Genomic DNA, 17,763 nt, shown 5'->3' on the forward strand with positions numbered 1-17,763 from the left:
CACCACCACACACCGCTAATTTTCAAACACATTTTTGGAGAGGCAGGTTTCTCACTATGTTGCCCAGGCTGGTCTTAAACTCCTGGCCTCAAGCAACCCTCCTACCTCAGTCTCCCAAAATGTTGGGATTACAGGCATGAACCACCATGCCTGGCCTGGCCCACATATAGCTATTTTTATGGCATAACTTTAACGTGTATGACATGATGTTCTGATATACATGTCCATAGTGAAATGATTACTACCAGTTAGCAATCTGACATACTCATCATCTTCCATAGTTACCTTTGTAGGGAGAAGAGATAAGAGCACCTAAAATCTACTCTTAGCACATTTTCCATATACAATACAATATTATTAACTACAGTCCTCCTGCTGTACATCTCTAGACTTATTAGGCCTACATCACTGCAAGTTTGTTCACTTTGACCTACATCGCCCCATTTCCTCCCCATTCCCACCCTTGATAACCATGGTTCTATTCTGTTTCTATATATTTGACTCTTTTTTTCAGGTTCTAGATAAAAAAGATTATGCAGTATTTTTCCTTCTGTGTCTCACTTATTTTACTTAGCATAAGTTCATCCATGTTGTCACAAATAGCAGGATATGCTTTTTTAAGGTTAAATAATATTCTGTCATCTGTGCATGTGCGTGTGTATGCCATGATATTTTTAGCCACTCATCCATCAACAGTCACTTAAATGTTTCCATATCTTGGCTATTGTGAATAATGCTGCAATGAACACAGGAGTGTAGACATCTCTTTGACACACTGACTTCATTTCCTTTAGGTACATACCCAGCAGAGGAACTGCTGGATCATATGGTAATTCTACTTATAATTTTTTCAGGAACTTCTATACCGTTTTTCCATAATGGTTGTACCAATCTACGAAAGTATAAAAGGGTTCTCTTTTCTCCACACCCTAACATTTGTTATCTGTTGTCTTTCTAATAGCCATTCTAAAAGGTATGAGCTGATATCTCATAGTGGTTCTGATTTCCATTTCCCTGATGATTAGTGACATTGAGTACCTTTTCATAACCTGTATGGCTTCTTTGGGAAAATGAATAATCAAGTCCTTTGCCTATTTTTCAGTCGGGTTATTTGTTTTCTTACCATTGAGTTCTGGGAGTTCCTTATACATTTTTGATATTAATTCCTTATATATGTTAATATCCTTTGATATTTACTTTAATATCCTTTGATATTAACATATATATAGATATATAGATATATATATCTGTGTGTCGCAAATATTTTCTCCTAATCCATAGGCTGCCCTTTTATTTGCGGATTGTTCCCTTTGTCATGCAGAAGCTTTTTAGTTTGATGTAGCACCACTTGTTTATTTTTGCTTTTGTTGCCTGTGCTTTTGGTGTGATGTCCAAAAAATCATTGCCAAGGCCAATATCAAGGAGCTTTTCCCCTATGTTTTCTTCTAGGAGTTCAATGGTTTGAGTTATTAACATTTAGGTCTTCTCTTCCATTTTGAGGTTTTGTTGTATATTTTAAAAACACATTTTGAGTTGATTTTTGTATATAAGCATCCAGCTTCATTCTTTTGCCTGTGAATAGCCAGTTTTCCCGATATCATTTATTGAAGAGACTATCCTTTCCCCCACTGTGTCTCCTCGGTGGCCTTGTCAAAAATTAGTTGACTGTATATACTTGGGTTTATTTCTCGGATCTCTGTTCTATTCTATTCATCTATATGTCTGTTTTTATGCCAGGATATACTATCTTGATTTCTACTGCTTCATACTGTATTATAATCTGAAATAAGGAAGTGTGATGCCTCCAACCTTGTTTTTCTTTCTCAAGATTGTTTTGGCTGGCCGGGCGCAGTGGCTCACGCCTATAATCCCAGCACTTTGGGAGGCCGAGGTAGGTGCATCACGAGGTCAGGAGATCGAGACCATCTTGGCTAACACAGTGAAACCCTGTCTCTACTAAAAATACAAAAAATTAGCCAGGCGTGGTGGCGGTCACCTGTAGTCCCAGCTACTCGGGAGGCTGAGGCAGGAGAATGGCATCAATCCAGGAGGCAGAGCTTGCAGTGAGCCAAAATTGCACCACTGCACTCCAGCCTGGGCGACAGAGCAAGACTCCGTCTCAACAACAACAACAAAAAAAAGATTGTTTTAGCTATTCTAGGTCTTTTGTCATACCATATGAATTTTAGAATTGTTTTTTCTATTTCTATGAAAAATGCCATTGGTATTTTGAAAGGGATTGCATTAAACCTGTATATTGTTTTGGGTAGTGTGGATAATTTAACACTATTAATTTTTCCAATGCATAAACATGGGATATCTTTCCAATTTTTTGTGTCTTCAATTTCTTTATCAATATTTTATAATGTTCAATGTACAGATCTTTCACTTCCTTCGTTACATGTATTCCTAAGTATTTGATCATTTTTATGCTATCATAAATGGGACAGTTTTCTTGATTTCTTTTTCAGATAGACTATTACTGGTGCAAAGAAATGTAACTGATTTTTGTATGCTGATTTTGTATCCTGCAAGTTTACTGAACTCATTTTTTAGTTTTAAGAGGACTTTTGTGGAGTCCAGGGTTTTCTACATATAGGATCATGACATTTACAAACAGGGATAATTTTACTTCTTCTTTTCCAATTTAGATGCCTTTTATCTCTTTTTATTGTCTGGTAGCTCATGTTAGTACTTCCAGTGCTGTGTTGAATAAAAGTGGCAAGAGTGGGCATCCTTGCTTTGCACCGGATCTTAGAAAAAAAGCTTTCAGTTTTCCCCCACTGATTATGGTATTAGCTGTGGACTCTACATAAATGGTCTTTAATGTGTTGAAGAAATTCCCTTTTAAACCTATTTTGTCGAAAATGTTTAACACAAAAGGCTGTTGAACTTTGTCAAATGCTATTTCTACATGTATTGAAATGATCATGGGTTGTTCTCTTTTTTTTTTTTTTTTCTTTAGAGACAGGGTCTCACTGTGCTGACAAGCCTGGAGTGCAGTGGCACAATCAGTGCTCACTGCAGCCTCAAACTCCTCGGCTCCAGTGATCCTCCTGCCTCAGCCTCCCAAGTAGCAGAGACTACAGGTACATGCCACTATACCCACCTCATTTTTTTTAATTTTTTGTAGAGACAGTATCTCACTATGTTGCCCAGGCTGGTCTTGAACTCCTGGCCTCAAGCAATCCTCCCACCTCAGCTTCTCAAAGTGTTGGGATTATAGGTGTGAGCCACCACACCTGGCTTGTTTTTTATCTCTTATTTCGGTAATGTGGCGTATTACAGTGATTGTTTTATATACATTAAACCAATCTTGCATCTCAGGGATAAGTGCCACTTTGGTTATGGTGTATAATCTTTGTGAGGTGTTGTTAAATTTGGTCTACTAGTATTTTATTTAGGATTTTTGCATATATGTTCATCAGACATACTGACCTGTGGTTTTCTTCTTTTATGGTATCTTGGTATCTTTTGTCTGGCTTTGAAATCAGGGTGATGCTGGCCTCAAAAAAAATGAGTTTGGAAGTATTCTCCCTAATTCTGTTTTTTGGAAGAATTTAAGAAAGATTAGTATTATCTCTTCTTTGAATGTTTGGTAGAATTCAGCCATGAAGCCATCTGGTCCCAGGCTTTTACTTTTCAGGAGCACATATAGCTATTTTTGGGTAAGGAAGAATTGCTACAGAAATCGTATCCTATTGGGAAAGAAAAAGCAAAACTAATGCTTAGCCATACCCCTAAACATTATAAAACACTCTCTACTGCCTTGAATTTATCTCCATTCCCATAGCAACCTTTCCCACCATATGTAGCTATTCCTAGCAGAATCTGTAAGAGGGTCACTCCATTGTTGTATGTTTTCCAGTGTCATGAATAAGGACAAACACTGCAACTCGTGGAAAGCCTCACTCTGACCAAAAAGCATACATACAGGCTGGGTGTAGTGGCTCACATATGTATTCCCAGCACTTCTGGAGGCCAAAGTGGGAGGATCACTTGAGCCCAGGAGTGAGGCCAACCAGGGGAATATAGTGAGACCCTGTCTCTACAAAAAAATTAAAAACCAGCCGAGCATGGTGGTACATGCCTGTGGTCCCAGCTACCTGGGGGGGCCTGGGTGGGAGGACCACTTAAGCCCAGGAGGTAGAGGTTGCAGTGAGCTGTGATGGTGCCACTGTGCTCCAGCCTGGGTGACAGAACAAGATCCTGTCTCAAAATAAATAAAAGTATACACACACACATACTTCCATATCCAAATGCAAACAGACAACCCACATTCCTCAAGGCTTCCTTGGAGAAATAGGAAGAATCTCAGATTAACCAGTCACTCCTATTCAACCCTCTCTTCTCCTTCATGGAGGTCTGTATCCCCAGGCTCTTTCTGGCACAAAAAGACTTCGATTGCTCCTATCACTGGCCATGGCCTATCCTCCCTAGGATCCAGGGTAGTGTTTCCCACTCCTGCTCATAGCCTGTGCTGGCTGTTGCTCTATTTGCCCCCTAGAACCACTCTCAGGCCTTTTCATCCACTCAGCCCAAGAGGCTAACCTCGATAAGCTTCAACACCCAGGCTCTGTTGCCTCTGGCTTCTAGTTGGGCTAGAACAATGAAAGGCATTGCAGCAAATCAGAGGGCAGGAAACAGAAATTGGTTACTTCTCCCCCATCCCCTCATCCCATTAGCCCCTCTCTGGCCATAGTTCTAGCAAAGGCTGTATTCTTTCATGACTATTGTTCCTATAGAGGGAGTACTTTTCACAGCTCCAGCAACGACATTCCCTCCCTTTGCCCCTCTAGGTCTAGGGATGGCAATAGCTTCCTGCTGCTAGTCCCTTCATGCCTCAACATTCCTGTTTTCACCAAAACCCTTTGAGCATGCCACTTCCTGTGGGCCCCTGAGTGATACACAGCCTTACTCCAATTTCCGATGGCTTCCTTGGTTTCAAAGTTTGATCAGTTATCTTTGACGCTAGACTGTCTATGTACTGCTTCACCATGCCACAGAAGCTTCTTAGAAATGATCCAAGTCCTTTACTCAGACACATGCCCATGGAATCACCTCGTTTAAGCAAGAATTCCAGCACTTACACAGAATCACTATGAAAGCAATAGCCTCTCAATTGAGATATCATCAGGAAACTCCCGTTTTTACATCCTTTTTCAGTCTGTCTCCTCAATTAAGACTGAGATTCAACCCATATATATTATGAAAAGTATTTCAAGAAGTCACTTTTATCTATGTGACCTTGGGCAAGTAAGTGAACCTCAGTGCCTCAGCTTTTGCTTTCTTCAAAATGGGGATGATACAATAACTATCTTATGGTTTAGTTGTGAGAATTAAATGACAAACATTTTACAAAGTATATGATAAAACCAAATACATGGTATTCAGTGAATAAATGTCGGTTGCTACCATGGTTGTTATCATCATATATGTAGAACTAAATTGTTCCCCCAGGAGATATCTGACAATGTCTGGAAACATTTTTTGTTGTCACAATCACAAGAATAGCTACTGGCATCTTGTGGGTGGAGACCAGGAATGTTACTTGACAACCTACAATGCACAGGACAGTCCTCCACAACAAAGAATGATACAGCCCCAAAGTGTCAGTCATGCTGAGACTAAAACATCTTGATCTAGAACAAAGAATAAAAGAGACTTGAACATCCACATGCTAAATTTTACATGCTTTACTCAGTATTGGGACTATAAGGGTACCAGAGAGTACGCAAAGGAGAGGAGTTAAAACATTTTAAAATAATTTTAAAGAAAGCCAAAAAAAAAAAAAAAACTCAAAAAGCAGAGCACACCAAACACCTCCAAGGGTAAAAAACTGTTGCTGTATCATCATCTGTTTTTTACAAGGCTGACTCTGAAGTAAGGGAGAGACAAAGAGATTACTGTATTAAATATGTTCTTTTGAAGGCATGGGGCAAGCACTACACATCTCAGAAGGTCTGCACTTAAGAAACAACCTTTCTTTTTTTTTTTTTGAGACAGAATCTCGCCTCTGTCGCCTAGGCTGGAGTACAGTGGCACAATCTTGGCTCACTGCAACCTCTACCTCCCAGATTCAAGCAATTCTCCTGCCTCGGCCTACCAAGTAGCTGGGACTACAAGCACATGCCACCAAGCCCGGCTAATTTTTGTATTTTTTGCAGAGACAAGGTCTCCCTATTTTACCTAGGTTGGCCTCAAACTCATGGCCTCAAGTGATTGGCCTACCTCAGCCTCCCAAAGTGCTGTAATTACAGGCGTGAGACATGCACTTGGCCAAAAACAACAATTCTTAATTGCTGGCATTTATGGGATTCACTTTAATTATTTGGAAAATTAACACAGGTGAAACATTTAATTACCTACCTCCAGGAGACTGAACCAAAGTATTTTTCTTATAAACCAGTGGCAAAGTGTTACAAATGAAATCAGTCAAAGTGAACATTTCCTACTAGCCTAGTGTTAATAATGGCCTCTCCTGGTTTTGAATGATATTATGAGGATGGCTGAGTTTCTCAAGTCTGTTAAAATGGCTTTTTTCTTCAGGTCTATGTTCTAGTCCAAGTCTCTGAAGTAGAGATAGCAGTAGTAAATAAAACAGGCCAAACAAGCAGCTGGCACTGGCCCCAGAGGGGCTTGTCCTTCCTCCTTTGCAGTGAAGCACAGCTGAGAGGGCCAGATAAAATGGTCAGGAGCAGCGCTCAGAGCCGGGACTGGAGAAACTGTCCCTGATGAGGTCTCAGAGGAAACAGCTGAGCATCCATTCACTCTGAGCTTCCTGCAGGACAGACTGGAGGAGGAGGGACTACAGCAGCCTGAGGGACTCTCACTCCTGACCATGGACTTGCCAGCAGCACTGCTGTCATTTGACCGAAAACAGTGAACCCTGTTGCCTAGGCAACATGGCAAAACCCCATTTCTACAAAAAATACAAAAATTAGCTGGGTGTGGTGGCATGCACCTGTAGTCCCAGCTACTCGAGAGGCTGAGATGGGAGGATCATTTGGGCCCAGGTGGCAGAGGCTGCAGTGAACCAAGATTGTGAAATTGCACTACAGCCTGGGTGACAGAGCAAGACCCTGTCTCAAAAAAAAAAAAAAAAAAAACTGCTGTGGTTTTTTGCTCACGTGCATAATAGAAGGAAGTGCTCAATCTCAGTTGGGGGAAGGGCAGTTAGTAAAAAAAAAAAAAAAAAAAAAAGATGTAGTTCTTTTCCACATCTAAATTCACAGACCCCTGAACTGACCCAGGCTGAGAAGGCCTGCTTTAGAGCACTGCGTGCAGGAGTAGCCAGGCAGGGCATTCGCATCTGCTTTTCCACTTTTTTTTTCCCTGCCTCCTACTAGTTAAGAGGAAAAACAATTGCCTAAAGACTAAAATTGAAAATACCTAAGAAGTTACATATTTTCCAGTTCTACTTAGGATGAATTATGCATGAAAATGTTTCTTAAAAAGATAAAGGAATTCTAAATTAGTGGCTGAGCAAAACATATGTATATTCTGGCCACAAAAAGGCTCAACAGAATAATTTTCTACTTCAGACAAATCCTGGAAAGCAAATGTGGTGAAAAGATCCCAAGGTGTCCCCCGCAAAATTCTCACCTCCTGGTATCTGTTCTTTTGTATAATCCCCTCCCCTTGAGAGCAGACAGAACCTGTGACTTGCTTCTAACTAATGGACTATGAAAAAGGTGATGGGATGCCACTTGTCTGAGCTGACTGGAGAGAGACACTCTCCTGCTGGCCTTGAAGAAGCCAACAGCCATGTTGTGAATTGACTATGGAGAAAGCCATGTGGAGGGAACTGCAGGAGGCCTCGAAGTTGAGAGCCTCAGTTCTAAAATCACAAGGAACTGAATTCTGCAACCAAGTGTTGGACCTCCACAGAGGTCTCCAAGCTCCAGACACCTTGATTGTGGCTTTATGAAACTCTGAGCTGAGGACCCAGCTGAGCCATGTCCAGACTCCCGAGCCACAGAATCTGGGAGATAATAACTGTGTGCTGCTTTAAGCTGCTAAGTTTGTGGTAATTCATTATAGAGCAATAGATAACGAATGCAGCAACCAAGAGAGGGGGTGACCATCCCAGTTTGCCTAGGACTGTCTGAAGACTGAAGTTCCATGCCCCAGGAAACCCTTCAGTCCTGAGCACCCCAGGTTGATTAGTTGCCCACCAATAGATAAGTATGAATAATAGAATGCCATAAATACAAAACATGAAAAACTTGCCTATACGAAACAAATAGAAAGTTTGAAAAACCCTGGAAAGGAACCAAACCCTCTTTTTAAAGTTATAAATAGGCCAGGCGCGGTGGCTCACAGCCACAGGCGTGGTGTAATCCCAGCACTTTGGGAGGCCACGGTGGGCAGATCACCTGAGGTCAGGAGTTCAAGACCAGCCTAGCCAACATAGCAAAACCCCGTCTCTACTAAAAAATATAAAAATTAGCCAGGCATGGTAGCGGGCGCCTGTAGTCCCAGCTACTCGGGAGGCTGAGGCAGGGAGTATTGCTTGAATCTGGGAGGCGGAGGTTGCAGTGAGCCGAGCTTGTGCCACTGTACTCCAGCCTGGGCAACAGAGTAAGACTCTGTCTCAAAAAAAAAAAAAAAGTTATAAATAATTAGCAAAACAACCCAAGATTTCCTCAAAACCAATTATCTACACCCTTAAAATAGACAGCCCCTACTTAGGGGTGTGAAACTAGAACAATGTTCAAATCCATCTTGTATTCCTGGTCTTCAGTTGGTTACTTTTTCAATCTCCCTACAGGTTTCCCAACTATTCTAAATCAGTTCTCAAGCATGTCTATCTCCATGACAGCCAAAGGCTTGACAGTATTGAACCATTATCAGTCTTGCCACTTGACCATAGGCCACAAGTACCTTTTCTGGCCAACCTAAACCCCTGCATGTTTCCATTTCCTTCTTCCCACCCTGGTTCCTTCCTTAAAGATAAGCCCTATGAACCATATGATATTTGAGACTTGCTTCCAGATAACAAAGGGGAGAGAGAACAAAGATAGAAATGTAGATGGAATGGAATTAACCATGCATTGATAGCTGTTGAGCCTAAGTGGCAAGTGCAGCAGGGTTTAATGCATTATTCTATCTACTTGCTTATTTAAGATGTTCCATTTTTAAAAAGATGAAAAATGGCAGGGTGTGGTGGCTCACACCTGTAACCTCAACACTCTGGGAGGCTGAGGCAGGAGATCACTTGAGCCCAAGAGTTTGATACCAGGCTGGGCAATATAATGAGACACCATCTCCACAACAAATTTTTAAAAAGAAAATTAGCCAGGCTTGGTGCTGCACACCTGTATTCCCAGCTACTCGGGACCTGAGGCAGGAAGATTGCTTGAGCCCAGGAGGTTGAGGCTACAGTGAGTCATGATCAGATTGCTGCATTCCAGTCTGGGTGACAGAGCAAGACCCTGTCTCAAAAAAAAAAAGAAAAAGAAAAAAAAGATAAGAAAAAAGAAAGCCCATGAAAGTCAATTAATTAGCTCAAACATCCCCTAGCACAATCAAGAATATAAGTGTGCATTCTGCTATCTATGAAGGTGTTCTTAATTTTCATACACGTTTCAAACAGTCCTCCAGTCATGTGACATTCTATATAAATAAGGAAAAATGCCACCTACTTCCCTTCGGCATAAGGGTCTCTACTGCACTGTAACAATGAGTCATTGTAAACATAAGTAGTAAAGATTTTTTAAAAGGAAACATAAATGAACTGAAGTTACATGTGTCAACAAGATGAATTCCAAAAACATAACAATGGGAGGAAAAGCAAGTTGCAGAAGGTTACACAGAATACAATATTCCTCAAGTTAAAAAGACATCCAAAATAATATATTTTTAGTGATTTATGTATACACAAATATATATATCCACATATACATACAATAAAAGTAGAAAGAAATCTTCAAATCATGCACACCAAGTTCAGGACTCTGGTAACCTCCAGGGTACGGAGGGAGGGGAATGGGACCAGAGAAGGGGACATAGGAAGCTTTCACTCTAGCTGGGCTGTTTTACTTATACGGAGTGGTGGATACACAGTTATTTCTTGGGTAACTCTCTAGTTTTACATGCTTGAAATATTTTATTACAAAAGAGTCAACAAGTAACTGTTATGCAGAGGTACTCCTTTTAACCTGGCAATGGTTTCGCTCTGGTACTTCCTACATCTGCTGGCATTCATTCTCTTTTAGAAAAAAGTAACACTGTCAATATAAAACAGCATATAGTTAATCCTAGTTACGTGTGTGTTTGTTTTGGTCTGTTTGTTTTTGAGATGGAGTTTCACTCTTGTCCCCCAGGCAGGAGTGCAATGGCGTGATCTCAGCTCACTGCAACCTTCGCCTCTCTGGTTCAAGCAATTCTCCTGCCTCAGCCTCCTGAGTAGCTGGGATTACAGGCATGTGCCACCACACTCAACTAATTTTTGTATTTTTAATAGAGATGGGGTTTCGCTATGTTGGCCAGGCTGGTTTCAAACTCCTGACCTCAGTTGATCCGCCCACCTCGGCCTCCCAAAGTGCTAGAATTACAGGCATGAGCCACCGTACCCAGCCCTTAGTTACTGTTTCAATATGCTGGCCTCTATTTCCCTAAAGTATAGTTATAAAATTATACGATCTAAAGATGTAAAAATATAAAGTTGTTTCATTTACATTTTTTAAAAATAGTTCTAGCTAATAATCTAGCAATGAGCGAAAGTTCACAAGAATTTGTCTTTTACCTACAATTTTCTTTAATGATTAAACAATTGCTTCAAAAAATCAGAAGACAGCCTTCAGAAGACTCCTCCCCAAAGGTGAGGGCATGTGCACAGATTTTTTAAATATTTCCTACTTCTCACAGCTTTGTTTTACTTATTTACCTCAATCAAAGCTGCTTAAACAATCAGACAACACTTACTGGGTTTTTTTTTTAACCATTCAGTGATTTCCCTTGATATGGAAGCAACAGTGTTTTATAATTATTCCCCTTAATGTCCAAGAATTAACTACCATAAAAATGAAAACCAACATGGATGAAGCTGGAAACCATCATTCTCAGCAAACTAACACAGGAACAGAAAACCAAACACCGCATGTTCTCCCTCATAAGTGGGAGTTGAACAATGAGAACACATGGACACAGGGAGGGGAGCATCACACATTGGGGCCTATTGGGGGGTGCAGGGCTAGGGGAGGGATAGCATTAGGAGAAATACCTAATGTAGATGATGGGTTGATGGGTGCAGCAATCACCATGGCACATGTATACCTATGTAACAAAACTGCACATTCTCCAAGTGTATCCCAGAACTAAAGTATAATAAAAAAATTAATACAGATGAGATCTGGAGCATATGTGTACAATTACATAAGTCATGTATGTTTTACATGAGCATAGAAAGAAATGTAAAAAGACATGCACAAAATTGACTTTTTTATATATTCTTCTGTTACTCGGCTTTGAAAAAATAATGTTCTCATTTTTGAATTTTAAAAGAAAACTCCAATAAGATGTGTATATGTTAAAAATATTTTAAATGAAAACCAATTTTAATGATGACTTCGAATATACACAGCATTCCAAGAGACTGACACTATCCTAAAAGATAGATATTATAAAGTGGTCTGTTAATTCATTACATCAAATACAAAAATTTCTGCTTTAAGGTAGATATTTTATTTATTTATTTATTTATTTATTTAATGAGACAGGGTCTGACTCTCTCACCCAGGCTGGGGTGCTGTGGTGTCATAATGGCTCATTGCAGCCTCAGACTCCTGGGCTCAAGGGATCCTCCCACCTCAGCCTCCAGAATAGCTGGGACTACAGGCATGCCCCAGAGAGAGGTAGGTAGAGGGTGTGTGTGTGTGTAGATGGGGTTTTGCCATCTTGCCCAGGCTAGTATTGAACTCCTGGGCTAAAGCAATCCTCCAGCCTCAGACTCCCAAAGTGCTGAGATTTACAGGTGTGAGCCACTGGGCCTGGCCATAGCCTATTTTAAAAGGTCTTTTGGTCTCTTTATAGAGTATTTATTTCCCTGTGCTGACTTATTTTAAGAGCAGGATTCTAGCTCTAGGTGGAAAATGGCAGAATGGAACACTTTTAAATTAGAAAAAGAAAATATGTCTATGAACAGGTAATGGTTTTGTTTAGTATTTCAAGACAGAGCAACAAATGTTACAGTAGTTGGTTTCCCAGGTTATGAAGTATTTTGTTGGTATTCAAAGGCCAGCATTTTACTAGAAGGCATAGTGTGTGGCGAGAATCAGGTCTCGGTTTGACAACGTATTTGGTTTGGGTTTGACAGGCTTATTTTACTTCATTTTGATACAGGGTTTTGCTCTGTCGCCTAGGCTGGAGAGCAATGGTGCGATCATAGCTCACTATAACCTTGAACTCCCAGACTCAAGCAATTCTCCTGCCTCAGCCTCCAGAGTAGCTAGGACTACAAGCGCATGCTACTGTGCCCGGCTATTTTATTTTGTGTAGAGACAGGGTCTCATTATGTTACCCAGGATGATCTCAAAGTCCTGGCCTCAAGCAATCCTCCCATCCTTGGCCTCCCAAAGCACTGGGACTACAGGCGTGTGCCACAGCACCAGGCTGACATTTTATTTTTGGATGTTATATTTCAAATCTTTTCTCAACCAAATAAAAACTCTGAAGTGTAAAAACATTTGCATGGGAACATAAACTCCATGAAGACAGAGATTGTGTTAGATTCACTATTATAACCTCAGCACCTAGGATAGTACCTGACATACATCAGAAACTCATATACGTTTTCCACCTAGTGCTAGAATCCTGCTGTTAAAATAAGTCAGCAAAGGAAAATAAATACTCTGTAAAGAGACCAATTCATTGCTGATGGGAATGCAAAATGGTACAACCATTTTGGAAGGCAGTTTGGCAGTTTCTTATAAAACTAAATACACTCTTACCATACAATCTAGCAATCATGCCCCCTTCCTATTTACCCAAATGAGTCAAAAGCTTATATCTTGCATGTAACAAAAAAGCCTACATACAGATGTTTATAACAGGTCTATCCATAATTGCCCAGACTTGGAAGCAACCAAGATATCCTTCAGTAAGTGAAATTGTAGTACATCCAGACAATGGAATATTATTCAGCACTATAAAGAAATGAGCCGGCCGGGCGCGGTGGCTCAAGCCTGTAATCCCAGCACTTTGGGAGGCCGAGACGGGCGGATCACGAGGTCAGGAGATCGAGACCATCCTGGCTAACATGGTGAAACCCCGTCTCTACTAAAAAATACAAAAAAAACTAGCCGGGCGACGTGGCGGGCGCCTGTAGTCCCAGCTGCTTGGGAGGCTGAGGCAGGAGAATGGCGTAAACCCGGGAGGCGGAGCTTGCAGTGAGCTGAGACCCGGCCACTGCACTCCAGCCTGGGCGGCAGAGCAAGACTCCGTCTCAAAAAAAAAAAAAAAAAAAAAAAAGAAATGAGCCACCAAACCATAAAAAGACATGGAGGAATCTTAAGTGCATATTACTACATGAAAGAAGCCATTGTGAAAAGTCTATATACTGTATGACTCCAACTATATGACATTCTTAAAAAGGCAAAACTATGGAGACAGTAAAAAAAAAAAATCAGTGATTGCCACATGTTAGTGGAGAGGGAGGGATGAATCGATAGAGCACAGATTTTTAGAGCAGTTAAACTATTCTGTATGATACTGCAATGGTAGATCCATGTCATTATACACAGAATGTACAACATCAAGAGTGAGGCCGGGCGCGGTGGCTCAAGCCTGTAATCCCAGCACTTTGGGAGGCCGAGACGGGCGGATCACGAGGTCAGGAGATCGAGACCATCCTGGCGAACACTGTGAAACCCCGTCTCTACTAAAAAATACAAAAAACTAGCCGGGCGAGTTGGCAGGCGTCTGTAGTCCCAGCTACTCGGGAGGCTGAGGCAGGAGAATGGCGGGAACCCGGGAGGCGGAGCTTGCAGTGAGCTGAGATCCGGCCACTGCACTCCAGCCCCGGGGACAGAGCAAGACTCCGTCTCAAAAAAAAAAAAAAAAAAAAAGAGTGAGCCCTAATATATAGACTCTGGGGAATAATGATGTGTCAATGTAGGTTCATTGATTGTAAAAACTCTATTATTCTGGTGTGGGATGTTGAGAGTAGGGAAGCTACTGGTGTGTCAGTGCAGGGGATATATGTGTACTCTGCTAAATTTTGCTGTGAACCTAAAACTGCTCTGAAAAAAAAAAAATAGCCTATTAAAAAATATGTTAAGGCCGGACACGATGGCTCACGCCTGTAATCCAAGCACTTTGGGAGGTCAAGGTGGATGGATCACCTAAAGTCAGGAGTTCGAGACCAGCCTGGCCAACACGGTAAAAGGCTGTCTCTACCAAAAATGCAAAAATTAGCTGGGCATGGTGGCATGCGCCTGTAGTCCCAGCTACTCGGGAGGCTGAGGCAGAAGAATCGCTCGAACAGGGGAGGCGGAGGTTGCAGTGAGCTGAGATCACACCACCGCACTCCAGCCTGGGCAACAGAATGAGACTCCATCTCAAAAAATAAATAAATAAATAATAAATATTTTTATAGACCATTTACTTGTGGTAAGACTGCAAGATTCTCATTCTTCCTGGACATTATTATGGTAATCTTAATTGTATGCTTATTAAGAGGAAAACCTGGTTGTTACCATAGAAAATACCAGGACTGGTTAGTGCCTCCAAGATTTGAGCAGTTATACCTGTCGGGGCACTTAAATCTCAACTTACAGGTTCCTGTTTAACAGGGAAAGGATAAAAACATCTGTTTGTTTTAAAGAATGGCTAATACACTGATAGGGTAATACAAATTAAAGTGGATGGAGCATACACACACCACCACCACCACCAAAGTAATGGGTGAAAATTAGGGGTCTGCTGGTTGCTGACTTTGTTTGACTCTCTTAGGATTACATGTCCGGGATGCCTTCAATGTTCATTTTCATCTGTACCAAGAATAATGAGTTATGGTAATTTTGTTGGATTGAAGGGGGATGATGTGTTTTGCTTTGCTAGGCTGAATAAAGGAGCTTCGAGCTCTGAGAGATTTACTCCAAGCAATATTGTAGGGATGTCCCCTTTTGCCAGTATCTGAAGCAGTCTTTTGCAAGCAGATTTCAACTGGACATCAAAAATATATTCTCATTCACGCACAGGAACTGTGCCTTGGGTCCTTTTAAAACCATATGTACCTCAAGAAAGCATGGGTTCTAACATCAGGAAATCCTTCTTCCCAATTCCTAAGGAGGCATCAACCAACATATTCAGATTTACTATACCCACCTCCTCTTATCTGATGCATTACTGACAACAAAATAAGCCTTAATAGGTACCCAGCTGTCACTTACTTGCTGCATAGCCTCAGTCAATTATTCCTCTTTCAGCTGGGAAGCAGTTACAGCATTGAATAAATGTATTATGCTCGGGAGTATTCTGAGGGCCTCAAGTAATAGTCACGGTTTGTGTTTTAAGACACTGACTTTCTCTTTACCTGATCCAGCTCAACTACTCATCAGCAATGGCAGAACTATCTGTATATCAAGGACTTTTTTAGGGACGAACAGCCATACTAAGTTCTGTGAATACTAATTATATTTTCAGAAATCCCAAATTCAAAAGGGTGAAAGATTACAAAGTGTTTAAAGTTACGCTCACAAACATAGAGCAGTACAAACACTCTAGCAATATAAAACGCAGTCTTAAGTAATTTCTTTAAAAATACGTATGAACACAATGACATTGCAAGTGAACCATAAAACCCTCAGCTCTCCTTTGAAACTAGATTTTAAAATACCACTTGCCACTCTAAATATTCCATTGGTGTTAATAACATTCATACTATTGCTTTTAGGGAAAGCTTCATTTCACGTTTTGAACCTGATATTAACAATCTTATCACCATGAAGTGCTGGTGACGTGAAATGACAGACAAAGGCTTATCAATTAGTCTTTCTCCAAGCTCCAAGGAAAGCACAAAACAAACACAGCGCCTGGTATGTATCATCCCCTAGTCCTTTTCCAAGTATAGAACAGCCAAAAGGTGGTAGCTATGACACCCCTTACCTTTCAATTCTATTTCAAGTCCAAGTAATGATAGATGGGAAACTACAGCTGTTTCCCATGGTGGACTTCTGAAGTCCACCTCTAGCCTCGAATGGGAAATTTGGTTTTGACTTGACAAATGTCCTCTTGCAGTCCCATGTCCCTGTTCTGCAACTTGTCATTAAGGTTTTCGATTTAATATTAATATTTAGAAATACGTTATGGGCAATTACATATCGTAGATACGTATATATCACAACTACATAGAGAGGACAACATTCAGCCCTGGGCCTCGAACCCTACAGACACACACACCCTTCAGGTTCAAATCCCAGCAAGGCACCCCGACAGCCCACTCAGGAGAGGGAGGGGCAGGAGCAGCGAGCAGAGGTTAAACCAGGCGGCAGCCAAAACAAACACCACTTCCAGAACAGGACAAACTTTGGGTCTGGGCGGCTGCAGAACCCCAGAAATGGCCGGGGGAGGGGAGGGAGTGTCAGACAGTCTCAGGGAAGGAAGATGGGGAGCGCGCACCCAGCACTGACTGGGCGAGGAGCTGAGCTGCGGAGGAGGCTGGTGTCCACCGGGGACAAGGGCGTCGCCGCCATCCCCGGCTGCAGAGTTCTCTGACAACTGGCCGAGGCCTCCGGGTCCCTGGGGGCAGCCCTGTCGCCCCACTCGCAACCTCCGCCCCCGCAGACACTGCCCTACAGACCCGCAGGGACAGGAGGCGGAGGGACCCACCTGGTGCAGCGTCTCGGATGGCAGCTGCGACGCCCGAAACAGGTCAGTCACGGGGCCGGCGGCTGCAGTGGCCGTGCCGGGGGCGACTCTGGCGGCCTCGGGAGGCCCAGACCCGGGGCCCCCGCCCGCGGCGCCGGCACAGCGCGCGAAGAGCTCGGAGTAGCACTGCTGCTCGCCCTCGCTCAGCAGCAGCGGTGGCTGCCCGGAGCCACAGCCCCCACCCGCCGCTGCCGCCGCCGCCGCCGCTGCCGCCTCCATGGGACCAGCAAGGGGGCGCGGCGGAGCCCTGTCACTAGCTGAGGTGCCGCTGCGTCCACCACAGCCACCGGCTCCTTGGCCTCAGCCGCCGCCGCCGCCGCCGCCACCCCCACGCCCCGCAGCTGCCGCGCGGCCGCTTCCTCCCGGCGGGCGCCGGCCCCGCCCCCGGGCTTGAATGTTGTGCCTCAGCTGCGCGGCACATGGAGACAGGCGCGGAGCGGCCCAATCACAGTCTGAGATCTCACCCCGGCTCCGCCCCCGCCTCCCGCCTGCCCCGCCCAGCGCCAGGTAACTAACCCAGCGCGCTGCCTGCCCTCCGCCGGTCACCTGCTCCGCTGCCCAGGAAGGCGGGCTCCGTGGCTTTCCAAGCCTACCCTGCAAGGGAGCGGAGTCTTTGGCCATCCGCCCTGGTTGGGAAGGGCGCATCTAGACCCAACTGGAGGAAAAGCTCTTTTCGGGGAGCGGGGAAGGTCGTGGTGTTTTTCGCCAGAAGGCTGGGGCAAGTGTGGTGCCCACACCACGCCATGCCCTTTCCAGAAAAGGGACAAGGCATGGGAAATTAGGTTTCCTTTCTTCCATAGCAGTAGTGCTTATGTCCTAAAGAGCTGGAAGACAGAGACGTCTGTACAAACAGGGTCCCACTGACCCCAAACTGTTCAGTGGGTATTGGAG

General features: G+C 43.1%; 1 protein-coding gene across 1 annotated transcript in view; it reads right to left on the reverse strand.

Annotated features, from left to right (window-relative positions):
* Window positions 1-17,230, reverse strand: part of REPS2 (RALBP1 associated Eps domain containing 2) — a 215,759-nt gene extending 198,529 nt beyond the window's left edge. The window contains exon 1 of the mRNA XM_033201417.1: window positions 16,834-17,230. Coding sequence (XP_033057308.1) covers window positions 16,834-17,091 — 258 coding nt within the window. The 5' untranslated portion in view covers window positions 17,092-17,230. The remainder of the gene's footprint in view (window positions 1-16,833) is intronic.
* Between the last annotated feature and the right edge of the window lie 533 nt (window positions 17,231-17,763).

This window comes from Trachypithecus francoisi, unplaced genomic scaffold, assembly GCF_009764315.1.
Source record: "Trachypithecus francoisi isolate TF-2019V2 unplaced genomic scaffold, Tfra_2.0 Lachesis_group6, whole genome shotgun sequence".
Taxonomy (NCBI): domain Eukaryota; kingdom Metazoa; phylum Chordata; class Mammalia; order Primates; family Cercopithecidae; genus Trachypithecus; species Trachypithecus francoisi.